The sequence below is a fragment of the Notamacropus eugenii genome, chromosome 2 (assembly GCF_028372415.1).
Source record: "Notamacropus eugenii isolate mMacEug1 chromosome 2, mMacEug1.pri_v2, whole genome shotgun sequence".
NCBI lineage: Eukaryota > Metazoa > Chordata > Mammalia > Diprotodontia > Macropodidae > Notamacropus > Notamacropus eugenii.
This window is the reverse complement of record NC_092873.1, coordinates 155,860,645-155,887,873: the sequence shown is the minus strand read 5'-3', so window position 1 is coordinate 155,887,873 and position 27,229 is coordinate 155,860,645. Positions and strand designations below refer to the sequence as shown.

Genomic DNA, 27,229 nt, shown 5'->3' with positions numbered 1-27,229 from the left:
AAAAAAAATATGTTCACACTGAAAATAATTACATGAAGCTATTTGTATTCAAAATTATCAAAGGATTTTAAAAAATATTTCTTCCAAATTCAAGTAATATAACTAATCTCATTTGATTTTATTGTCATTCTTCTCTTCCTGACCTTCTTACATTATCTTCATTACAATCCATTGCATTAAAAGATAGAATATTTTTAAAGTCGCTGATGGAAAATTCAGTAGAGATACTCTTCCCACACTCTCAAAAACTACTAAATTATAGTGAGTTTCTCTTTAATTCCCTAAGTCTCATATTCCATTCCAGCTTTTATATTTCTAGTAAGTGATTTGTACAAGCCAGACTATATACATACAAATATAGTATTTCTTATGGCTTTAAACTCTGAGTTCTCAAAACTGAACTTGTATTATATGCTTCTGTATAGAAATGGCATTCACTACTATCTTCTGGTGTGCTCCAATTTGGTAGGCAATATAACCTATGATTAGCTTTTTAGAAATTCAAACATTCCTTTTAACATCACAATCATTAAAACACAATAAAATTAAAAACCAATACCACTTGCCTACTGTCAGATAGTCCTGTTTCATATTTGTACTGCAGAATTAGATTATCCAAATTCCTGCAAAGCTGGAGCGTTACAGAAACAACCACTCTCTGTAGAATTTTTCCCATATAAGGCAGAGTAGATGTGATTAAGCCAATCCACTGGGGATGCATCTTACATGCACAGTGTTGATGTAAAGCTCTTATCACTGCACATAGGAACATGCCTTGACATGTGATTGGCTGGGCATGCAAATACTGAAGAGAAGTCATTGGCTGGTGTGGGTTGATGTGTTCTAAGTCAGTTACCACGAATTCAAAACCTGTTTCATTCTCCTCGGAAACAGTCATTACATGATGCTCTAAAACAATTAGCCTCTGAAGAACCTTTAAGAGTTGAGATTGTAGAGTGCTGCTATTGTCCAATTCATCCTCTGAGAAGTTAATAAGGGTATCCTCTGAGAAACCTTCTTCGATGGCTACAATGTTTTTACCTGACATCTTTTCACTATGCCATTTTTGTGCACTGAAGATAGATGATAATAAACAGTGAAGAATCACCTTCTGAACCTTGCACTTGGACAACATATCAGAAATAAAACTAGGGAAGCCCTTTGCTGAGCTTTCTATAACCTTGGCTAGCTCAGTAAAGAGAAGTGTTAAAATTTCGATGCTCATCATCTGCATATTGCGATTGCCTATTAAGTCTTGTGGTGTGACCTTGACATGAGTTGGATAATGGCTACGCATATAATACAAGCAAAGAGAAATGAGAATTTCTATATACATGGAGCTCCGAAAGTTATGGTTAGAGTCCACAGGAATATGACTATAAAAGTCTTTACCCATAACAGAAATTCGATGTCTGGCCAAAAGATTTTGAAGCAAAGAGAGTTGGGGAGTGTATACATTATTGACACTAGTGGTGGAGATGGCATTTACAAAAGCAATAGGATTAGTTTTCAAGATAGCTTTGATAGCAGAAAAAGCATAGAGTGTTCTTGAGGAATCATATAACTGCAGATACAATAACACATGCTGATATAATGGGTGAATGTTGAAGCTGGGAGATTTTCGTGTTCCTGGAGACCCCATGTCACTCTCGATTTCAGAAATTTCGCCTTCTCCACAGCTATACCAATTTTCTAAGTCCAGACCATCACTAAAGAATACACTGGTTTGCTTAAGCTTTTCATTTTGAGTTTTTTTCTTGTCATCATCCTTCTTTCTGGCAAGTTTAACTTTGGGTTTTGCTCCAGGCTGCTTTCCTGACTCCTTGACAATTGTTTCCTTTTCTGAGACTTTATCTGGCAGTTTTTCTTTGAAGCTGAACTGAATACTACTATGACTTCTTTGTCTAGATTTTGCTTCTGCTGAACTGCTATAAGTTTCATGGAGTGTCTGGTGTGTTACAGAAATACAAGGTGAAGAGCTATTTCTAGAAATTCCATTAGAGGAGACTTCTAGGCCAGCCTCAGCAGATAGAGATAAAAACTGACAACTTTCATTGCTAAGCAAACTGCTCTGGCTATGCTGGATGACTTGACTTTCATTTTTAATTGCTTCCTCACTGGGATCTAATGAACTGAATTTAGGTGCCATATCATCTGTGTGTAGCTGATGTTTAATGGCTTCAGATTCCTCTTCAAGGCCACTTACAACTTTACATATAAGGTCAAAAACTACCTGCTGCACGATATCATCTGCTGAATCTTCTTTTGGACTCTGAGAATTATCTGGAGCATTCATATTTTCAGCTTCCACATCATAGCTCAAGTTGTCCCCACCAGAAGACTGGGAACAACCTGAATCTGAACTTTGAAGTATTTCTATCTGTTGATCTGGAAGGTCAAAATCAGATATGACCATTGGAATTGTCTCACTGCTAGTACTTAAAAGGGAAAGTCTGTCACTTAATGGATTGACTGTAAGACTAAAGTTCTCCATTTCATCCATCAGAAGCTGTTTTTCGCTGCTTCCTTTAGTTGTAAGGAGCTGCACTTGATTTGTGGGCATATGGGAAAATGCTTTAAAAGAAGGAAAAAACATAAGACATGTTAGAATGTTTTGCAAAATACTTTTTTCCCTTGAGACTACCAACTCATCATCTGTGAGACTTTACAAGAATGACTTAATTACTAAACTGCTTAGGTCCTTCCAAATTAGTTATATTTACTATATTAGCACCATGTATACATATATAAGTAAAATACGCAGACGCATATATAAAAGTATGCATGTATAATATGTATGTATAACATAATGGGAATGGAATTAAAATTTAAATGGACTTTTTCACTTTGTGATCTTTTGATCAGATTTTAGTCACAAAGATTTTCTATCCTTTCTACTGAAGCTCACAAATTCGAGATGTCTGTATCAGATCTGACAGAATGTACACACAGTATGTGTATGACATTATATATCACTTACAAAAGATCATTCAAGTCATAATACATAGTTATCATGTAATAATGTTATTACCAAGTTGTTTGTGCTTTTAGCCAAAATCCCGGTACATTTATCATCATTACATTTAACTTCTAGCTGTCTGGTTTATGAATCAGAAAAGCCCTCATTCTTGAGAGAAGCAGTCTAGCTTGATGAATGAGGCATTTTTCTGATTATTATTCCCTAATCAACAAGAATGAATGAAATATAGACAAGATAGCTTTATAATTTACTAGCACATCTGGGAAATGGTGTCACTGTCACAAGAAGTAATTCTAATAAGCGTAAGTTTCTGGTGAAGTGCTATCAACTTATGTGAGTACATCTTTTATTTTATTAATTGATGATTAGCATTAGGGATGAAATTATTAATTTTTTATTGTACTTACCATCATTGCAAGAAAAATTTTGCATAAAATGCTTATCATTTTCCTCCTCTGTACAACAGGGCACTTTATTCCAATAACGCTCTGCCTGCACTCGTTGCACTGAAACTCTCTGAGTTTTGGGATGAAGCAGGAGCAGCAGCAATGGCTCCAGGACTCTTGCAATGTCATGTCTTTGGAGCACCTGATTCAGCCAGGCTTGTCCCACAGAACTAGTGGAACCGTCCAAGCTATTAAGGCTATCTAACATGATGAATAGTGATCTAGCAGGAAATAGCAACAGTAGAAACAGAAAAGCAAAGCATCATTGTTTTTTGTTCTTTTTCTGAGTGAATAATTACAAAGTAATCATATTCTAAGATAATCTGAAACCTAAAGTGTATCTTTGAGGCAGAAGGCTTATTGATAGCTGTACGTGCTACATTTAGAGTTGGAAGGAGACTGTGAAACTACAGACGAGAAAACTGAGACCCAGGAGGGGAAGAGACTTGGTTAAGGCTATATAGGGCAGGGATTAAAGCCAAGGTCTTTTGACTCTAAATTCACTCTCCCTCATACCTTGCTACCACTTCTCTTTAATTAGACACCTTTCTTCTGCCCACATTTTCTTCTTAAGTCTGCATTGTGTTAAAATACACAGAGAAAACTGCTCCCAGCTACAAATAGGGACACTTTTAAAATAACTTTTAAATAGTTCAATAAATTTCAGGGATAGTAACACTATCCTGTTTACCTGGGACAAAATCAAGCAGACTACAAAGTGGCCCTCTGGCAATGATTAGAAACTGAACTACTGCTCCTGTTTAGATACCCACTTTCTAAAACTGAACATATTTGAAGGGTGAATGCTGCAGGGTTATGTATGTCTGTTCTTGGCTTGAGGGTCAGCTAAAAAGAGCTCCTGATTAATCATTGCTACCATACAAGTAGCTTAGTTCTTCAGAAGCCACTCTAAAAGGTTGCTCAGCAGGACTGAAAGTTTCCCAGTTTCTGTCAAAGTAGTTTCAGATTTAAAGTCCCATTCCAACAAAAAAATCACTGATATATGCGGTGATGTTTTATATCCCTATGCTTCAAAAAGGTTATTCCAGGATCATAAGGGGAAAATCAGGGAAGAAGCAACGTGGCTTGACTGAAAAGATACAGAACTTCAGAGGTCCTGAGTCTGAATCCAGATGATCTCTAAGATCCCTTCAAACTCTACAAATGACATATTTTAAACGTAAAAAAACTCTAATTTTGTTTAATAGCTAAATGAATGCATTTTATAAAAATGGAAAATTGCTACTTATATCCAAACACACTGATCAAAGAAAGACAATGTTAGGATAAAAAAAAAAAACACACGGCTATACAATGGATATGATAACCAACCTGTCAAAGGAACGGGCAAAAGATGATGATTTATTTATGTGAAGGTCCCTGGTTAGATGCCAAAGTACTGCAAACTTTGCATGTGCTTCCATTCTTACTTTCTGTAGAAAGACAGAAGTTTAGCTCATTTATTCTTTCTTCGAAGGCATGCAACTACTTTAGAAAAAGCAATGTATTTCTATACCTCACTCATTTTATATGAAAATATAAGAAAATTGGATGATGTTCTCCAGCTAGATGAGTAAATCATATTTAATTTATATCCTAGAACATTATATATTTCCCAAACTACAGGAGACTGAAGGCATTAACACACTTCACAAAGTGTCATGACTGCAGGAGGTAACTTTGTATGAAAGGATCTAATTCTATGAATGAATTAATATTTTCTTACCAGTTTTAAATTACAATTCAGTTTTGAGGAATAATTACAATACGTTTCCTGAAATGACATACATTATAAGTAGTAAAAATAGTAGCTAATATTGATATAGAGATTACTATGTGCTAGGGACTGTGATAAAGTGTTTTGTAATTAATCATCTTTTTTGATCCTCACAAAATCCCTGGGAGACAGATACTACTACTATTCTCATTTTAAAGAAAAGGAAACTGATACAAACAGGGGTTAAGTGACTCTCCCAAGGTCTTACAGCCAATAAATAGCTGAGGTCAAATCTGAACTCATATCTTCCTGATTCGAGGCCTGGAGCTCATGTACTCAATTACATTTCACTTCTGCTGAAAAAAAATTCATATAATATTCATATGGTAATAAATCACTTAAAAGTTATTCAGATCTAAGGAAAGAATGCAGGTAAGAATAGGTAATATGTAAGGTTAAAATAAATTCTTTCCCAAAGGGAAAAAAACCCGAGTATTAAGTACAAACACATTCAAAATACATGAAACATAAATTACCCCATTCCTGCCTGCCACTCCTTTCCCATCCCCTCACCCCCTGCCCCATACTCATGTAAGCTAATTTTTTATATTCTAATTCTTGAACAGCAGATATCTTCTTTGTCCAAATTACTCATGACAGGTTAATACAACAGGGCATTGAAATGAATTTTCGTGACTATTCAAGAATTTTCATGCAGATGACAACCAAATAATATTAAAATGAAAGTAAGGTAGAAATGTTTCTTAAGAGAGGGTTTTTGTAATTATTTTTAGTGCTTTGTAACCTTCTGGAAGCTAACAATTTATTTAACAGTGGAACCTTAAACTAGTGAAAAAATTTCACATAAAATATTTTACTTGCTTTAAAATTTACTTTTGAGAGGTTGAAAAATTTTTTTAAATGTATAAGGAAACATTGGGGGGAAAAAAGGAAGCATCCATTTCATGTACACACTTTACATGTAGGTATGCCAGAACTACAAATGTGACTACATTATCTTCTCAAGAGAGGAAGGAAAGCACTGTCCAAAGGGTAAGTAGTTTGCTGCCATTTGTGCTACTTCTTTTTTTAATTTTTTAAAAACTCTGACTGACTGCTCTATAAGTGATGTGGCCATCGTGAGGAAAAAAAAACATGTCAACTAAGCTATATGGTTTATTGAACTTTCTTAGGAAACACATGCTATAGGCTTTTCAACCATTTAGAAAAAATTTAGGGTATCTTCCCACACTTTTAGGTTTTGCAAATCATTCTATTGAGTGGCACACATATGAAATATATTTTAGATAGTAACTGGCTGGCTGCTAAGGCTGACTTCTGCTTATAATTTACCATGACATAGGATATGTGGAAAACATACAACTAATCAAAATGTAAAAATAAACCTTAACTCTATATATTTAGAATAAACTTGTTTGCATCTGGGAGATATATTTATACATACTCTTTAAAGGAAAACAGAAACACTTTAGTTTCCATCAACTCAAACAACGAGTTTTCATCTTACAGTCAGAGAATAAAATTAGCTTTTAATTGTGAAATACATTATGTAAACTAGATATATATATCAAAATTGCTGCAAACAATTCCTAGATTTTTTTTTAATAAAACAATCAACAGCATTCACAGAAATGAAAGTGTTCACATCTCTAATTATTAGGCTTTTAAAGAACTAAAGGTCAGGGGCAGGCACTAATGCACTCTCATCTTTGCACCTCTAGTTGCTTAGCATGGTACCTTGCTTAATATAATGTTTGCAGAATTTCTCTTACATCTTTACACATTATACTAGTGTGAGTAGAACACATCTTCATGGTTTCTCCAGAATCTGTGCTCCTTGAGAGCAAAGGTCGTGTCATAGTTCCTGTTAAGATTTGTTTACTTTTTGCTTCTAGTTCAGTGCTTTTACACATAATAAAGGTTTAAAAAAATGCAAAATGCCCTGGCCTTGGACCACTTATACCTTTAAAAGATCTAAGAATTATCAACTAAAACAAATTTAAATTTCTAACTAATCAGAAACAGTGACTTGAACCTAGGAATGAAAAATGCCACTTCTGATGCTTTTCAATGTTGGAAATTTTTTAATAAAAAATAAAATGCATTCATTTTAAATGGAAGTAACTAGTCCTTCCTCCCAAATGAAACCATTTTAATCTCTTTCTACAGACTTTTGAAAAAACTAAATTCATTTTCCCCAAAAGTTACTTTAACATGCTTTCCAGAATATTAATGTCCAAGATGAAAGGAGTTGAATTTACCTTATCTCTGTGGGTTAACTGCTGACTTATAACATCTTCACAAATGCTAGAAGAAGGAACCAAGTTGTGTAACTGATAAAAAAGTTCAACACTCTTCTGGTGATGCTGGGGTGTTCCATCGCCCAATTGGTCCCATAATGTTAAAGCTACATGCTTTAAAAATAAGTGCAAAATAGGCATGATTATAAACCATAGATGATAATGAACTACTTACATTTATCATTTCCATGAAGAAATTAGTAACGACCTACTGAGAACCTACAAAGCCATTCTGTAAGACCAGCAGGAAAAACAAATTGGGCTCAAAATTCAGGAACATAAAAGGAGTGTTGTGATCTGCTTAAAAAGCAGATGAGTATATAGTAGGAAAAGGCCTGAACTTTGGGTCAGAAAATTCTTTGAACACCACTTACTAGCTATATGACCATACACAAATTATGCAACTTATCTAAGCATCAATTTTCTCTTGTGCAAATGGGGAAAATAACATCATAAATACATACTTGGTGTAGTCAATAAAGAACCAACTAACTAGCTCTGGGGTCAAGAAGACCTGATTTGAGACTTGCCTCTGATGTGGACAGGCTATGTGACTATGGACAAGTGGATGTATTTTGCCACTCAGTGCTCCAGGCAAGCTCATAGAACTTTGTAGTATAGTTTGCTATACTGTATAGTATATTGTATACTGTATGTATGTATACACATACACAAATGTATACAGAGTGTTATACTATGTTGCAATGGAGAGTTCCTTATACTATGAAATCAGATTCAGATTTTTAAAAAGTACTTTCCTCACTGAATTGTGATAATCAAATGTGATCATATATATCAAGCGCTAAAAAGATCTGGACTATAAAAATGTCAGTTATTTTTATCATTGCACATAAAGAAGCATTTAAACTGAAAATGTAGGGGGAAAGAAAAAAACACATAAGTGTATCTACTATATTAGATACCTTACAAACTACAAAAGAGAGTCCTTATCAGCAATGCAAGGACCTAAAACAATTCATGGAAAATGCCATGCACATCCAGAAAGAGAAAGAACTATGAAGCTGGAATGCAGAGCGAAGATGACTATTTTCTTTTTTGTTTTGTTTTGTTTCTTTCTCATGGTTTTTCCCATTCATTATAATTCTTCTATGCAACATGACTAATATGAAAATGTGTTCAACAGGAATGTATGTGTAGACCCTATATCAGATTGCATGCCATCTTGGGGAGGGAGAGGGAGGAAATTTAAAATTTATGCAAGTGAATGTTCAAAACTAAAAATAAACTAATAAAAAAAACTACACAAGAAAAATAAGAAACAATGGTATTCAATTATACACAGGACAGAGAATTTTAAAAGTCCATAATGGAACCAACAAACTCAGATGTCTATATTCAAAAGAATAAAGTATGGGGTAAATAAGTAAAGTAATAAGAAAACCTGCCATCCTAGGTATCACTGAAGGCTTTGAGGCTCAAAGCTGGAACACAACTGTAAGGAAGATATACCTTATTCAATAGGACCAAACAGTAAAATGTAGGAGGAGGCAAGACAGCACTGTATATTAACAATATAAATTTATCTAAGCAAATCTGAGAACCAGATAAACATATGTTGAAGTGAACTAGGGCATTATTGAGAACATTAGGGAGCAGATCAAAGCAGTAAAAACTACAAGTGATACCATCATCAGAATATACTATAAACAATCTGGACAAGAGGAAATAAATGAAGAGATTTTGCAAAAAATAGGTCAAAAGTCTGGCACAGGGGCATGATGAGTGATGGAGGAATTCAATTACACGGAAATCTTCTAATGTTCCCCCCTCTCTGAAAAAGCAAAATAAAAGAAGTTCTTAATAGAACTACATAATTTCATTTTTTAAAAGGTTGAGGAAAACAAAGAGAACACTTGTTCCAGACCTTACTGACAACAATAACGAGGAACTAGTTATCAAAATTAAAAAGATGGGAATCTTGGGAAGAATTCACCTCTCCTTGAAATAGTCTGATGCACATAAAATTTTTAAAAGATTTCAAAAACTTAAGGAAAAAGGATAAACCTAAATTTCTTCAAAGAAATTCAGTCTAGGAAGGGAAAGTTCTTAGAAGTAAACTAAGAAGACACATACACACAAAAGAGAATTCCAATAAAAATAAAGAGGAGGAGCTGACTAGAGAAACCAATATGGAAGCACAGAATATGCAACAACCAATTCAAATTTTATAAAAATAAATGGAGAAAATGGAAACAAAGGTAGGTAATGGAAAATGAATGTAAAACGGTAATATGGTCTTTTAAAGGATATTGCCAAGAGTATTTTTAGTACTTAGAATGAGTTGAGGCTTTTGCGAATGCTAAGCCATCCTTCCAGTTAGCTGCAAATTCTTTCTATTAGTCTCATTTACTGTGAGAATGCTAAAATGGATACAATTCAGTTTTTCCAGTACTGTGTCCACTGGAGGTCAAAGAGTAATGATCTAACATGTAAGAGTACCAATGCCAATATTTAAAAATTTATAATGGGCCTAAAGCTATTCTGCATTTGGGGGTTAAGAGGGTTTCCACCACCAGTATCATAATCACCACAATAAATATTCAATAAGAATAGTTCAGGTCACCAGGCTTAGACTGAGTGATTGCTGAGACACTATCTGTGATCACTGAAAGTTATAGAAGAAGATGTCATATGGGAAAATGAGATGGGCAAAAAGGGGAAAGAGCAGAACAATGTGTAAGTCAGTAACCTTGATTTCAATTACAGGCAAAATTACAAGCAAAATTAAAGACTGTATTTGTTAAAGGGATAGGATGTGACTAGGTGGAGGAAAGAATGGTCACTAAGAGGCAGCATAGCTTCATCAAGAAGAGGTAATATCAGTCTCATTTGCTTTTTTTAGACTGGCAGATTAGGGGAATACAATAGACATAAGCTTAAATTTACATGAACTTGGGCAAAGTACGTGATAATACTTTGATACATGATAGTCTCTTATACTATTCTTTTGCCCAAGATGGAGAGCATGAGCTAAACAATGGTACTTTTAGAAAGATTTGGAATCAGTTGAATGTCAGACCCCAAAAAAATTCTTTAATGGTTCACTGTCAATTGAGAAGGAAGTCTCTAGAAGATTACTCCAAGGATCTGTCTTTGTCCTTGTGACATTCAACATTTTTATCATTATGTAGAGAAAGACTCAGAAGACATGCTTAATAAATTTTCAGATGACAAGAATCCGGAAGAGATAAGAAAATATGCTGGTTGACAGAACAGAAAAGCAAAGCATAGTAAAGGACTTAAATCTAATTAGATGAAACTTAATAGAGATTAATGTAAATTAGTATCTGGGTTCAAAAACATCAACTTCATAAGTAGGAGAAGCATGGCTAGATAAAAGTCCATATGAAAATTCTTGAGTGGACTGTAAGCTCCATGTATTAACTGTATATCATAGCAGCCAAAAAAAAAAGTGAATGTAATCTTTAGTCCATAGCATAAGAATAGGCAGTTTTTACATACTGAATATTCTGATTAGAGCACAGTTAGGGTAGGCACACACATGTGGAGTGGAAGGGACCTGAGAGGTTCTGATTTATTACAACTCTCACATTTATTACAGAAGAGGAATGGGACCTACGATTTGTCGAACAGGGGTAATCTGGTACTTCAGTGTCAGACATAGAATTTGAACTTAAGTCCTTGGACTCCAGAACCAGTGTTTCTCTTCCTCCTCCCCCCACTCTACCTCCCACTGATCCATAAACGCTGCCTCCTATTATGTTTAGAGTTGGATACCCTATAAGGATACTGATTAACTGGAGTGGATAGGGAAAGGCAACTAGGACAAGCTATACAACATGAAAAATCAATAGAAGGAAAGGACCACGTTTACTATGGAGGTGAGAAGGTTTGAAGGATTGTTATGTTAAAGAGGAATATAACTTGCTCTGCTTGACCCCAGAAAGAGAACTAAGGAAAAGTGGAAGTTTAACACGACTCAACAAAAGCTTCATAACAATTAGGGTTGTCCAAAAAAATGAAGCAGGTTGCCTTATGAGGTGGGGGGCTCTCCTTCACGAAAGACCTTCAAGTGAAGGTTGGGGATGATGTTGGGGATGGTGCAGAGACGATTTTTGGTCACATATAGGCTGGACTATATTGCTTTCAGTTCTGATTATGATTCTACTATTTTTATTCTGCTGTACCCTAGGAGATTTTATAATTCATACAACAGCAACCATAATTTTCCTTCAATTTTTCAAATAAATGGGCACTTCAGTTAGATCTCAGAAAAAACAATATGTGCCATTTCACTATTATAGTAATGTTAGGCATAGTGAATGATGCTAGCTTGAGTTTTTTTTAAAGATCTAAGATATATGGAATGTAGTTTAGTTTAACGATACTATATAATAATTTTAATGGTATCATAAACATGAATTACAATTCAGACTTTCAGAAGGCCTAATATTAGGAAACAGGTCACTTAAATAAAAATTTAATAATATAAGAATTCATCATGTCCTCTATCTCCTGATAATCTATCATAATTTTTGGATTAAACAGACAAAATCAGTCTTTCATTTATAACATTAGTATAAATATCATCCTGTGTGTAGATACGTATAAATTGTATGTGGATTATGCTAAATTCTATGCTCTTTACTCAAACAATGACTATTTTAAAAAATCTAGTAACCTGTGATTTATTACATATTTGTTTCTTCTTTAAAGTAAAACCTCTTCAGAGGTTTCTTCACTGCAGAATACAGTTGTCATGTCAACCTTTTTTTTTTTCCAGACAGAAGTACTCCACCATATCCTCATTGTGTTTTTGGTTTAAAAAAATGTTCCTCACTGAATCTGATTTTACACCTTGTGTAAATATGCAAGAATTGATGGGCATTTGCTTAGAAAGATATGAAAGAGCCACAGACTGTTCAGTCTATTACTTTAAAATCCATATTTGAGCATTTCCATTGCTTAAATGAGTGAGAATCATGAAGATAACACTGGATCTATGATCTCTTAAAAAAAAAGATAACTATTTCAATATAACTTGTTTCCTTTGTAATCGTATGTATTTTTATTTTATCCCTTTAAAAACATTATTCTTAGGTCATAAGCTCTACTGAAATGCCAAAAGAGTTCAAAACATCAAGAAAACTAAGAATCTTTGATATAAACATGGCAGATTTTGTATTGACTGGGTTGTCAAATTAGATTGCTAGTTAATTCAGAAGCTCTAACCATCAATAAAGCCAGGGAGAAATAAAATGACCCATATTATTTTACAAAAGGAGAGGAAAAGAAATCCAATCTGTTCCTGTCTGGAGAATTTTGCTCTCTAGAATAAATCATCCCATAAAAGGTTGATAGTCAGGATTTTACTATATAGAAATTTTAACACCTCAAGCACTCCTTTTAATAGTATGTCCTATTGCTTGGCTGAAGTTAATTAAATCATTCTTTCACTTTTTTTAATTCATGAAATTCTTGCCCTCACTACCAATGACCTTTTTTATAAGGATTAAGAAACTAATTACTAATGACTAAAGGAAGGTGTGAAAAGCAGCACACAAAGGGGTGGGTGTGCGATAAATACATAAAACACTATATATACACATTACTATCTATATTCTGTGATTTCTTTTCTTGAGAATTCTACATTCAAGTGTTTATGCTTAGTGTTTAGGATCATAAATTTGGAGTCATTTTATCCAATTCACCATTTTATAAAGAAACAGTTGAGAACTGAACTTGCCGAAGGTCCGCGGAGCTGGTAAGAGACAGAGAATTTGAACACAGATCCTCAACTTCAAACCTAGCACTCTTTCCGGTGCACTGAGTTCAGGTACTTTCATTTGTTTATTATTTTTAAAAAACAGTATTATTTATTAAATTCCTTAATTTTTTGGTTTTGGTATTGCACAGATTCTTATACTATACCTTGAAAAATTCAGTCTTTTCAGCAGTGTATCGCAGGTTGCCTTGGGTTAAGGGAGGCCTAATAACTACAGCCACTCTTCCCTGGTTTGGACTTAGGGGCTGTGTAGGTTCCACACTGTTCACATTTTCCCCAGTGACAACAGCAACAGATTGAGTCAATCCTACCAAGTCCATTACTAGCGAAATAGCAATACTTTGGACACTGAAGTCACTTGCTTGACTGCAAGCATTCATCAGAGTCTGGAGCCAGAATGGGGGCTGTACCTGCTCACAATCTGAAACAAAACACAAGAAGGAAATATAGTTTATTATCCCAAACAATATCAAGTATAGAAAAATGAAGCATTTTTAGGGCCACATACTATGAACAGGATCATAAACATTAATTTCTTTTTAATTTAGAAAATAAATTTATTTTTATATTACTTCACCTCTAGTGGCTTTAGGTAATTACTTATTAAAACAACTAACATGTTTCTTACCCTATATCAAATGTCACTGGGTAAAAAAAAAAGTAACAGCAACAAGAAAAGAAAGTCCTACCATATCTTAAGAATATTTTTTTTTTTGCTGTATGGTTTGCTTTTATTCAAGTATACAAGCAACTTTCCTCTAGTACCACTGGTAAATCAATACAGAATTGCTGAGTGCCTACTACATTAACAAGGTAAAGTTTACTAAGAAATTAAGCAAAATAAAGCAACAAAATAGAAAGAATCAAAACAAGCATGTTTATTAATAAATCTGGATGCTTAATGATAACATTTTACAGAGTGGATAGGACACTGGACTCGTAGTCAGGAAGGCCTGGATTAAAATCCTGCCTAAAGACATTTACAAACTGAATCTGAAGAAATTATATAACATCTCTGAGACCATTTCCTCCTTCATAAACAGAGTTAATAGCAGCTTGTCTAATAGGGTTATTATGATGATCAAATGATGCCGCATTTGTACAACACTGATACATATTTCTAAGATTCCCAATTACTACATCATAAAGCATTTATAAAGCACGTGTGTGCAAACAGCTGCTACATGGCGGTTTCACCACCACTACCAAAACCCTAAGGGGGCCTGGTGTTGGATGTAGATTTAGTTTATCACTCTAGGCCAAAAGAAATAAATCCTCAGCTCTCCCCTGTAAACCCTTCTCCTAATCTTATTGCTGGGGAGCAACCCTGCCTCATCCCCTCTGCCTTCTCCCTAAACCGTATTTCCATTCTGTAGTTGTTTCTGGTCCCCTGGGTGGGGAGAAGGCACTAGCATCTATCTATAGGACTCACACAAGGTAACATTTGAGCCGTCTGGAAGGAAACAAGAGATCCTGAGAGGGTGATGGGAAGGAGGAATACATTCAGGCATGGGGGGACAACCAGCACAACAACACAAGGATGAGAGAAAAGAGTATCTCGTATGAGGACCATGGTACACAGAGGGAGGATGCAAAATAAATCTGGAGAGCTAGCTTCTGATTAGGTAACACAGAGCTTTAAATGGCAAAAAGAATCGCTACTTAATCCTAGAGGTAACAGGGAATGACTGAAGTTTATTGTTTAAAGTATGGTTTGTTGAGGGCACCTAGGTAGCACAGTGGATACAGTGCCAGACCTGGAGTCAAGAAGACTCCTGTTCTTAAGTTCAAATCTGACCTGGAGAAGAAAATGGCAAAGCACTCTAGTGTCTTTGCTAAGAATACTCCAAAGGGATCACAAAGAGATGGACATGACTGAAAAATGACCGAACAGCAACGAAAGGGTGAGCTGAAAAGGTGAGACCAGCTCTTTAAGAAGATCACTTTGAGGCAATTTGGAGCGTGAGCTAAAGTGGGGAGCAGGCAAGGAGACTAGGACAAAAGTCCAAGTGAGAGGTGCTAAGGGCTTTAAATAGGGTAGTAGCTCAGTAAATGAAGAGACAGGGGCAGATGCAAATTTCGAGGCTTAGCAATAGAAAGGAAGTGTGAGGCTACTGAGGAGACAAAGACAACACTGAGCTTGTAAATGTAGGTGCCTTGAGGAAAGCTAATATCCTTAATTAGCAAATTTGGAACAAGAATGGGTTACTGGAGAAAGGTAGAGTTTTGTTTTGAAAATGTCTCATCATGGCATAGTCATCAGATTCTTGAAGACTATAACCCTAGAATGAATGCCAGATCTTGAAAGCTCTACCAAGATGGAAAGGCTCAAAATGAATTGCATGCCTGTTCTCTGGGGACCAACTTAGGGGTAATTTTGGAGCAACTCATCAATGGAGGATTGGCCACCAGGTGACTAATTTTTTTTTCTGCTATACCTTATCTTGTGAAAAGAGTCTACTAAGGCATAAAAGACATGACCTTGAAATCATAAATTCTTCTCCAAGTTTAAGATAGATAGTAGATTAGGAGCTGCAGACATAGGATCTCTAAAAATCAAGGCATTTGAGAAAGACTTGTGATATTCTTGTGGAAAAGATAAAGAACATGAACAAAGTGAAAAATATGGTGGTTATTATTATTGGGTACATGCAACACTCTTTGAGTGAATGTTTTCCAAAAACTGGAATTTATATATTTGTCTATAGTAGTAAACAATATTACTCTCCTATAAGTCTACTCTGTTCAACATTTTATGAATGACTTGAATGAAAATATAGGTTTTGGATGAAATGAAACTGGAAGGGATGGATAACAGATAAGCTCACAAAATCAGGATCCAGAAAAATCTTGACAGGAAGATTAAAGATTAAATTTAATAAGAACATATATATATAGTCCTGTACTTAGCTTCAAAAAATCAATTATACAAGTATAGGATTATTCTATCAAAAGCTGAACTGGTTAACAGATCTGCCTTGTAGAAGAATCAGCTTCAGAAAATCAGCCACAACAGTGGGACAGGAGAAGCAAGAAGACAAGTAGCTTCCAATGGAGAAATCTCTAGGATGATACAGTGGGAATAAAGTTGAATGTGGAGTCAAGAGGATGGGGTAGGAGAGGCAACAATATCTAAAACCGGGGGAGAGGTAGGTTTGAAACAGCAGATAAGAACTGTTTTCTCCTGGGAGTTGGATGGTGAAGAGAGGGAGACACTAAGCTTTCCTAGACCTTTGCCAGTAGAAAGAAAGTGAAGGGTTCTAAGATGACCACGCTGGTAGGCAGTAAAAAAAATGGAAACCTTTGCTTAACACCAATCTTTAAAAGTAAGACACAATGAAAGCTGGAACAGTAAATTCTGAAAAGCTGCAAATGGAGGCTCCAAGTAGCCAATGGTCATGGAAATAAAATTAATATCGAGGTTCATATTACGAAGAATGTTAGAAAGGAAGGAAACTAAGGTGAATTAATGGTACATGTCCTATAGGTCATATATGACCAGGACTGAGCAGTAAAACTTGGTGACACTATTGACTGCTAAACCCTGAAGCACAGGATATAATATCAGAAAGCAACCTTAGAAGTCAAGTTCAATCTTTTCACTTTATAAAGGAAACTGTGAAAGTGAAGGAACTTACTCAAGTGGAGTAAACAGGTAGAGTCAGCATTGATTACACATTTTTTTGTTTAGTTTAATGTATTATCCCGGTATGTTGTTAATTTTACTTCTAGTGCTTGAGGGTAAAATTCCCTTTAATCTAGAAGCTTGGTGTACTGTTAACAAGAATCAGGAGAAAGATCTCTGTTTGGCGAAAATTCTGTGGTCTTTTTTACCCCACAGGGAACACAGAACGTGGAGGCAATAATAAGGAAGTAGTAACTGTGGCTTGAAACCTAAAAGAAAAACCCATGCTTCCAGTCTCTTAGTTGACTGGTTACATAGCATACCTTGTGGCATTATAGGTTCCATTTAAGAAATGCATAGTATTCACCTTATAGAAAGTGATAGTTTACATTTCTTTGTACACACATCTAAACAATCATTCAACATTGGTTTTAAATTATATAAATAACCCTAAGAAGAGGCCTTTTAATGGTAAAAACTGAATTACCAGGGGTTGGTTTGAGATATATCTGATTAAGTTATTACTCAAACTTAAAGAGTAAATGAAAAATAAAGAAGTGTAGTAGAAAAGTATTGCAGATCTTAAATTTTTATTACTGTACAGAGGGGAAGATGTGGGAGGTTTAAAATCAACCACATGAATATTCTAATTAATAAAGCAAGTTAGACAGAAAAGCATGGAAAGCCTCATTGAAAAAATTCTAATCACAAAATTTTTAATCCTATATTTAGCTCATTAAACATCTGATTTTCACTGTGTTCTTATGTTGCTCTGTTTTCTTTCCCTGATTTTAATTTAAAAACAGTTATTCTTTTCTGCGTTCTTGCTTCTTATCCCTCACCTGAAGCAGTACAAAGCAGTCTGTTGCATTGCTGTGCAAACCACTCACAGTGGCTACCACAAATGATGGAGAATAAGATGAGAACCAAGGTATTTTGCTTCCTGATTTCCAATCTACATTAAAAAGCTCTAACAGAGATAAAGACTTTTCCCCAAAGTAAAAACATCAAATTCACAAGCATCTTGAGCTTGAAATTATATTTTTTTCAGAAAAATACAAGATATTGGTGTTAGTTTGTATAAACCAATAGTTTACATTCTATTAAATGTCACTTACACAGTTTTATATTTCTTCAAAATACAAGAAATTTAAAGATAAATTATTAATTACATTTGTAAACCATAATTTAGTATTCACATTCTGCACTTAAGATTATGCAGAAGGTATAATTCTGAACTTCCTGAATTTAAGATGCATCATAATAGTAAGAATTTTAAAATTTAATTACATATTAGTAACTTTTAGCTTATTTATTCATGGTGTTAGAGTTATAACATGATTTGCTGGACACTAGTGTTTTATAATCATACAATTTTAGACAAAAAATATAGAAGGAAAAATCCTTCTATTGTCTATTGTTCATAATCAGTCATTTTACATATACTAAAGAGACCAATTAAATGAATGATGACAATACACAACTAAATAGACATAGCTGTACTTTGGGGGAATAACTAATAGCTGTAATAAACCCTTGAACCAAACCTGATCTCCTTATGCTCTAAAATTAATGATAATGATTTCAGGAGATGATCCAAACTTAATTTTTAAGTATACAAAAATTTTAATTAAAAGGAGCCAAATGTTTTAAAAAATGTACACAAGTATACACTTTTGAAATACAATGGAACCAATTTCTTACTTTATTATCAACATAAATTGATCCAATGGATATAAATATTGCACTATTTTAAAACCACAACTAGAAGAATTTGGGAGTTTTTCCCCTTCTCTGTTTCTACTCACCTGCAAGCATAAATTGCCAAAGACATGAAAATCACATCTACCATAATACCAATTTCCCCTCATAATTACAGTAGATATCTTGTTTCCAAAAAGTTATCCAAACTATAACAGTACAGATCTTTTTATTAACTATCTGCAAAACAAAATTAGAGTCCTAGTTTTAAAATCTGGGGATAATTTTTAAAAGAGAAAATTGACTTTGAACAGCATGTCCAAGAAAGTACTGAAATACAGGCAATCTAAATGAACTTACCAATATCTGATTTCTCAGAATGTAACTCTGATGTATGATTCCCCTCAGCAATGTAAACAGGAAAGCTTGAACATTCAAGGAATAGCTGACAGGCAGCAATAAAGGCAGAAAGATATTCTTTTGGTGGTGTTTGTTTATTTATGTCTTTCCCTTTAACATCCCCTTGGGAGTCCCTGTCCCATTTTGTGGTCTCTCCTTGTTCTCGAGTGAGATCCACACGAAGTTCTGTTGTTGAAGGCTGAGACAAAGAATTAGTCTGAATGATATAGAGGTTGATAAGTCTGGTTAAAAACTGCTGGACATACTCCAAGCAGCACTGCATTGCAGTCTTTTGGGCTGTCTTTCCACTTCGGGGTGCCGTCCCCTGTGTGACTATGGAAGGTGGCTGTACAATGGTTTCTTCAGATCCCACCGTAGATGCTGTTTCCGTCTCTGAAGATGTGCTACCAGCTGGAATAGCAGCCGTTGCCTGTCCCTCCCTCAGTTCTCTGTCAATCTCATCAGCTTTATCTGCCTGATACTGCACAAATTCCGTAAAGCCACTCTCTGAGGAGCGACTGCTTGGTGGATTTTCACCATCTTCAAATACTTCAATGGGATTTTCAAGAGAGACTGTTGGAATCTAGGAGAGTTTTTAAAACGGGTATCAAGATAAATGCATCTATTTTATCAGAAGAGGATCATAACAAATTTAAGCATGTGATTTATAACTTTAATCATCATAAACTGTAATTTTTTTCAAAAGAAAAAAACTTCCTTTGAACCAAGTGTTCAGGATTCATAGGGTACTCAATGAAAAGAGCAATTCACATCTTGAAAAAGCTTTCATGAAAGTTATTCTAAGTTTTACTTTGTGTTTGGTAAGAACATTTTTAGACAAATTCCTTCCATTGCAATATTAAGCAAGAAATCTTTCTCATTTTTACATTATGACTGGTGGCAGACCAACTGTGTTTATTTAAAAACTTACATTCTCTTTAATCATGACAGAAAATTCTAAGAAGTAAAAGGGTTTGGCCCTTGCCATTGGTGGGAATCTGGACTAAGGGCCATATGAGACAAGAACACATTTTATATCTAATTATGTGAAGGTTTTTATTTAAAGAAGTTTGGAACTGAGACCATGAATAGCCAACACTAAATTATTGGAGAATGAATAATAGTGTGTGTAGGTATGCATATATATGTGTGTATATAGACACACATATATATGTATGAATACAGTACTTACTATGTGCCAGACACTAAGTGCTTCAATAATAATAGATAAATATTAGTAATAATGATAATAGCTAACATTTACATAACACCTATTCTGTGCCAGGGGTTGTGTGCTAAGTGCTTTAGAAATATTATCTCATTTGATCTTCACAATAACCCTGGAAAGTAGGTTCTATTATTTCCATTTTATGGATGAAGAAACTAAGGCAAACAGAAATTAAGTGACTTGCCCAAGGTCACACTTGACTCCAGGCCTGGTGCTCTATCCACTCCAGAAGTTAAAAGAAACATAGGATTTAATGGCCTAAAATTCTAAAGAGGAAGTTATTAAGTTCTCAATGAAACTCCAAGGACACAAATAAAAAAGGAACTATCTAGAAAGCCTGGTTTGGTTCCATAGGGCTGATCAGTTCACTGATCAGTTCAGATTTTTAAAAACATGAATATAAAATAGCAGCAAAGTCCTATAAGAATGAGGTCAGAACAATGAAAGCTCAGAATGAGCTGAAGTTTTCAATAAAGACTAAGGAAAACATAAAGGTACTAAAAAAAAATTGGTAGACAATAGGAAGACCAAGGACTATTGCTTAGGGTGGATGAGAGTGTAACAGATATAAGGTAAAACTACTCAAATTTTGTGCATCCTGCTCAACTGGTTCACTTTTCCCTTCCAAGAAAATTGATTTTTGGTTTAAGAAGGATCACAGAGGGGGAAAAAAAGGCTTAACAGGAAACTGAAACCCAAGACAAAAAGTGTAAGAACCAGTTATTTTCCAGGAGTCCAAATCACCTAGCCTGGGTAAACATCATCTCAGGGTACAGAAGCCATGGCAAATGTGACTGCTGAGCTGTTCTTGGTTACCATTGAGATTGTGGAGAAATAAAAGACATACTTGCAAGACAGGCTATATATTGGTTTGATTTCCAAAAAAAAATGGAAAATAGTCTGCAAACTGTAGGTCAGTGAACAAAAGGGTTTGGTAATATTTAGAAAAGGAAACAATGGTCACTAAAGAGCCAGCATAGATTTGTTAGGAGGTCATGCAAGACTAACTTCATTCACTTTTTTGACAGAATCAATCAGAGCAATAAATAATATGAATGCTAATCTTAAAGCATTCAGATTTGAATACATATCTGGTAAAATCTCCCTTGTTATTTTTGTGGACAAGACAGAGACAAGAAGAAAATACAGTTAGTTGAATTCAGAACTGGTTGAATGCAAGAACTAAAAGAAGAGTCATTGAGGAATCCACGTCAACTTGGAGGCTGGACAGCCCCAGTGCTATTCAACAACTTAGTCACTTAGATGAAGCCCAGAGACTGTGGGAAGGAAAGACTATAAATTCTGAGTTGGAAAAGACCTTAGAGATCACATGGTCCAATTCACTTCAATTTGTGGATGACATAACTGGTGCTCAAAAATGTTAAGTAACAAGTCCAAAGTAACATAGGCAGTAACAGAGATGGGGTTCAAACTCAAGTCCCTAGACTGAAAGTAATACAGCAAACTTTAAAGAATAATTATAAAGACTAGAGAAAGCATTTATTAAAATATTGTCTTCCTTGTAAACAGATCATAAAGAAATGATTACTACAGAACTTCCTCTTGCGCTTGTCAAGTTTGTTATTCTACTTAGTACAGTGGGTAGAAGAAAGAACTATGTTGGGGAATTGGGGAGAAGCACATAATCTTGATATTAAAAAAAAAATGCCATCAATTTGAGCAATCAAAATTGAATGGGTTGTCTTGTAAGGGTAACAGGCTTCTCTCACCGAAAGTTTACAAGCAGTGTTTACATGAACACTTGCTGGAGATGTTATAGACAAAAGACAGCATGAGTGGAACTAGATGAATTCTGAAGCCCCTCCCAAACCAGATTCTATGAAGTATCATATAAGATACCATTAAGAAATATTGGACTGAAAAAGGAAACAAAATAGTTAGGGAGTAAGGTCAAGAGATAAGAAAAAGAGGAATCCTTGAAATCTTAAAAGAACTAGAGGAATCCTCTATGGAAGATTTGTGGAGGAAATGGACAAAAACAGCGCAAGATTAGAAAGTACAGATGAGTTGAAATCTGTACCAGTTAAAGGAAGTATCAATGAGATCTTAGATTAGGTGTTCTTTCTATGGGTCCGTGAACTTGTTTTAAAAAATATTTTCATAACTGTATTCCAAAAGCCTATTTCATAGGCTTTGCCAGACTGCCAAAGCAATCCATAACACTAAAAAAGGAAAAGAAGTTGTCTTGCATAAATTTAAATATCAAAAGCATTAAATTAAAATTTGTACTTGTCAACTTTTTTCTGATATTTCTGTGTCCGTAACTATATGTGCAATATAGAGTGTCTCAACAATCTTAGTGTAGCTTTAATCTTTAATAACTTAATAAGCTTTAATAAAATATTAAAAATTAAAACTGTACTAAGACTTGTGGGACACCCTGTATACAGAGTAAAACAAAAATATAGAAGTGGTTACCTTTAGAAATGAAGAATTATTCAATTTTTTTCTTTAAAACCTTAATTTTTCACTTAAACTCATGCAAGTAATATCATTTAAGAAGTAAATTTCATTTCAATAACTAAAAATTACAACTAATGTATTATTGTCATAAAATATAATTTGCAATCATATCAATCTTTCTCATTAAGAAATTTAAGACTTCAAATAATACCTTTCATATTAATATAAAGTACATTATTTGGGCTAAAAATGCTAACAACCCAGTGAAATCTTACATATTTGATAATATCATAGCATACAATGTATCATAACTAGGCCTCAGGAAATTTATGTTGAAAGATATTTATTAAAACTAAGTAAAAGCTGCTCATGGTAAACAGACTGCTAATCCATTGATATAGCTTAAAAACAAACAAAAAACACATCAAGTTCTTGAAGACAAAATAAGATAGTCTAGAAAGAGAACAGGCTTTCACTTAGCCAACTTGCATCAACTAAAAAAATTTTCCATTTAAACAAATGACACAAGTGCCAAACATATCTTTAAAGAGGATCATATGTTCAATTCCAAGAAGGAGAACTGAAGATAATAATTTGGATATACTCTAAGTATATTAAAAAATAAGATTTAATGAACCATTACAAAGTAAAATTTTAAAAATTTTACATGCCACATGAAAGCAGACTTTTTACTTTAACCATACCCATTAAGAAACACTATGGAACCTTAAACAGAAAGCCTTACGTTACATAAAGCACCCCTTCAGTACTTCTTTGTCACACTTTCTTTCATACACAGAGAATACAACAATCCCTTGCACTGCTCTTTCCACTAAGATTTATCAAATTGTCTCAACATTGTGGTGAAGACACTTTAAAAGTCTTGATTTTGGAAATAGTTATAAAGCTGTACACAACTGTGTGCTTTTATAAGTCCTTATGGTTGTTCCTCCAACATAAAGGATAAACTACTTGGACAATAAATATAAAAGAGCCCAGTGCATTCAGTTTGCTCTGCCACAAAGAAATAGAACTAAAGAAAATGAGATGTTCACATGTCTAAAAGGAGAAGTGAAAAACCAACATTACCTTTTTGTCTTCCCATTCTTTGACAGAGTTGTTCTGACCACCTGAAAACCTTAAAACACTGCCCGTGCTGGCAGATAACAGAGGAGGCTGGACCTTGCTAAGAATTTTTGAGCACAGCCTGAGTGAATCTGTCAGTTCTGATAAATACAAAGTCTGAAGATGGCTTGTCAGTGCAGAAATCATTCTAAGGAGCAACTGAGGTAAGTGTTCTGTTTGTATTTCAATATAAGTCTCCTAATAAAAAAGATAATTCAATTGAGAAAAACATTTGAATAATGATGAAATGAACTTCTATCTGGGGTGTTTCCAAGATCTTAGTGCAGTTTAAATCATTAAGATTTCTGCAATCCATTTATTTAAAGTTTTTTTTACCAAAATAAGCTGGCAAATTTACTTAATTTACAATATTTTAAATATATTATGCTTTTAACCAGGAATATTAACAAATTATGTTAATTTTGAATAGAGTATTTCTAGTCCCAAATTCTAAGAAAACATTATAAAATACGTTGGGCATATTATAAGTCAACCTAGGATATATTTACTGCATTTTTCAAATTAAATATAGTAAGAAAAAAATAAACAGAATTCATAATTCATAAACAAAGAGAAAATAGGTTCAATGTCATACCTGACACAGCACCCTCATACTTCTAGTAGGCTTTGAAATGAGAGAGCAAAGAATAAAAGAGAAAATATAAGAGAAAAAAGTTCCAACAGTCTTCATCGAGATGGCTGATAAAAAATATTTTAAAAAGAATATTCATGTGTTGGAATGTCATATACTGAAGAATTAGTACTCAATCATAATTGTAAGGCTATAACATTGCTGTGTGTGTGTATGTATAGACATAAGTTATATGTTAGTTAGAAAAAGGACAAAGCATTCACAACCTCCCCCCCAAAAAAACCAATGTTATCCCAGAAGATAATAAAGTCCTATCATTTTTAATGATAAATTACTAGTAGACTAGGTTTTCTCATAAACGTGAAATTTCTGTTTCTAAGTATTTTGTATTGCATATAATCTTACCAAAGAAACTATATCCAACAAAAAATCCACTAGCAGGCAGAAATTGGTTAGCTGTAGCTCAGATGATTCACTGCTATCTCCAGGTCCAATCTGAAGTCTGGCATGCAACGTTCTCCTACAAAGGCAAATATATAATTTACTAACCACAGTAGTATGTTTAACATATTTGACAGCACCAGTAACAGCAGTTAAGTGTTCACCTTAATAATATCCCCGAAGCTGCCAGTAACAGTGAAAAATGAATGTCTAAGTTAATTCTTCTTATGTTAGTATTAAATTTAGTTTAAAAATGTATTATTTTTCCATTATGACTCCGTTTGAGAAAGCAAAACCACAGTATTTAAATGACAGTAATTCAGGAATCTATAATTTTGTCAGTAGGATATTCCATCTGCTGATATAGATCAGTTAACTTTATAACTCAGTAGATTATCTTCAAGAATTGCTATGGCCCAAGAAAAATTAAATTAAATTTAAAAATTCCATTTCCCTTAGCCAACCTAGCAAGGAGCCTTTCTGAACTTTGTTAGACTGATTCTCAGATAACTGAGAATCCATCACTGGGTCTATACTCAAAGTTTCTGGTTTGATAGAATCTACCTGTTTTTGTTCTCTGAGTGTATAGCTTTCACAAACCCAAGGTCACCTACATGCAATGATGAGACATCAGAGTGGAACCTTAATTTATGATAATAAAAATAGCTTGTATATAGAGCTTTTTAAATTTTACAGAGTACTGTCATTAAAAAATCCTCTAACACAGGTAATGAGTATATAACACCTTCAATTTATAGATGAAATGGAGGTTCAGAGGCATCAAGTGATCTTCCCAGGGACACAGCCAGTAATTATCAGCACTGAGGTTGAAGCCTTGTTGTCATTGAACTCTGTACCTAACAACTATACTTAACTGTTTTTCACCTTAGTAAATGAGAGCGATTCCATCATGTTTAAGGATCACTATCACAAATGCTCTGACTCATCCAATCAAAAAACATTTATTACAAGGCTAATATGTTCAAACCCAGGACTTCAAGGTGATCTCTGACACATCCTGTCTGTGGGGCCCTGAGCAAGTCACTCTCAGCAGCAATGTCTAAGATCGTAAGTTGAAGAACAGGCTCTAATCTGTATTGAAAGAGGAGTTCCCTATACCAACTACATCACTAGTCCAGTCTAATAATTTTTAAAAATAAAACGCTATGCTAGGCATCAGCAGCAGCTTTTAAGTGGGTAGTTAAGGCATATACATACATAAATATGATACAGAGTAACACATTATTGAGTTCTGTGAGTTAAAATGTTGCCATATATATATATACATACACACATACACATACATATATATATATATATATACCTTATATAATAAAATCCATCCACCCATGTCTTCAAAAAAAAAATACATCCATCTATCCATTTTTAGTACTAGTCTCATACTACCCTGACCCTCAGCTCTAGTCTCACATCCCCAAATGTCTACTGGACATCTCTATTTGAATACCCTGTAGGGATCTCAAACACTTTCTACACCAAATTACTTCCCTTTCTAATTTTCCTATTTATCAAGGGCACAACCACCATCTTTCTAGTCACCCAGGTTCACAAACTTGGAGTCATCCTCAACTCCTCACTCTACACTGACATTCAGTTGTATATTGTTGATTCATCAACCTTCATAACATCTCTTCATCCTCCTCTCTATATTCAAATGACCACCACCCTAATTCAAACCCCTGCCTGTACAACTGCAAAAACCTTCAGTCTGGTTCTTGTTTCAAGTTCCTCTCCTCTCAAATTCATAATCTACATGAGGGCTTCTTAAACTTTTTTCCACAGAGGATACCTTCAGCAAATCTTAAACTGTGGGTCACGAATCCATAAAAGTTTAAGAAGCACTGTGTTTTCCTAAAGTTCAAGTCTGAGCATTCTTCTTCTACTAAAACTCCAATAAATTCTCATGTTTTTCATGTAAAAGTCTTTTACAATTGGGCACCAACCTATCTGTTCAGGCTTATTACCACCTTACTCTTTTTCACATACTCTATAGTCCAGCCAAGCAAGTCTACTTGTTCCTTTCACACAACATTTAATCTACTATCTCCACATCTTTAATACAGGCATCTCCCAATGTCTGAAATGCATTTCTTTCTCACCTATATCTCTTAGAATCCTTGTTGTTTAGTCATTTTGCAGTCACGTTCATCATTTCATTTTCCCATTTGGGGTTTTCTCAGCAAAGATAATAAAGTGGCTTGTCATTTCCTTCTCTAGCTCATTTTACAAATGAAGAAACTGAGGCAAACAGGGTTAAGTGACTTGCCAGGGGTCACACCACTAGTAAATGCCTGAGGCTGTATTTGAACTCAGATTTTCCTGACTCCAGGCCTGGTACTCTTTCCACTGTACCACCAGTTTCCTTCAAAGTTCACCTCAACTCCCACTTCCTACATGACGCCTTTACTACTTCTCCCCAGGTGATGCTGTGATGATGCCTCC

The 27,229-nt window shown here is 34.5% G+C and overlaps 1 protein-coding gene across 6 annotated transcripts in view; it reads right to left on the bottom strand.

Moving 5' to 3' along the window:
* The window catches only part of DOP1A (DOP1 leucine zipper like protein A), a 107,827-nt gene that overhangs the window by 28,591 nt on the left and 52,007 nt on the right, over positions 1-27,229 (bottom strand). For 4 of the 6 annotated variants that reach the window (XR_011974395.1, XM_072642693.1, XM_072642696.1 and 1 more), the window contains 9 exons: positions 24,731-24,845; positions 24,329-24,358; positions 23,698-23,931; positions 18,918-19,539; positions 13,378-13,652; positions 7,426-7,578; positions 4,759-4,859; positions 3,388-3,647; positions 567-2,574 (listed from right to left, as the gene is read on the bottom strand). Coding sequence is in view for 5 of the 6 variants with exons in the window: in XM_072642693.1 (XP_072498794.1) it covers positions 567-2,574; positions 3,388-3,647; positions 4,759-4,859; positions 7,426-7,578; positions 13,378-13,652; positions 18,918-19,539; positions 23,698-23,931; positions 24,329-24,358; positions 24,731-24,845 (3,798 nt within the window). In the remaining variant the exon portion in view is untranslated. The remainder of the gene's footprint in view (positions 1-566; positions 2,575-3,387; positions 3,648-4,758; positions 4,860-7,425; positions 7,579-13,377; positions 13,653-18,917; positions 19,540-23,697; positions 23,932-24,328; positions 24,359-24,730; positions 24,846-27,229) is intronic. The other 2 variants (XM_072642695.1, XM_072642697.1) reach the window with 1 other exon arrangement.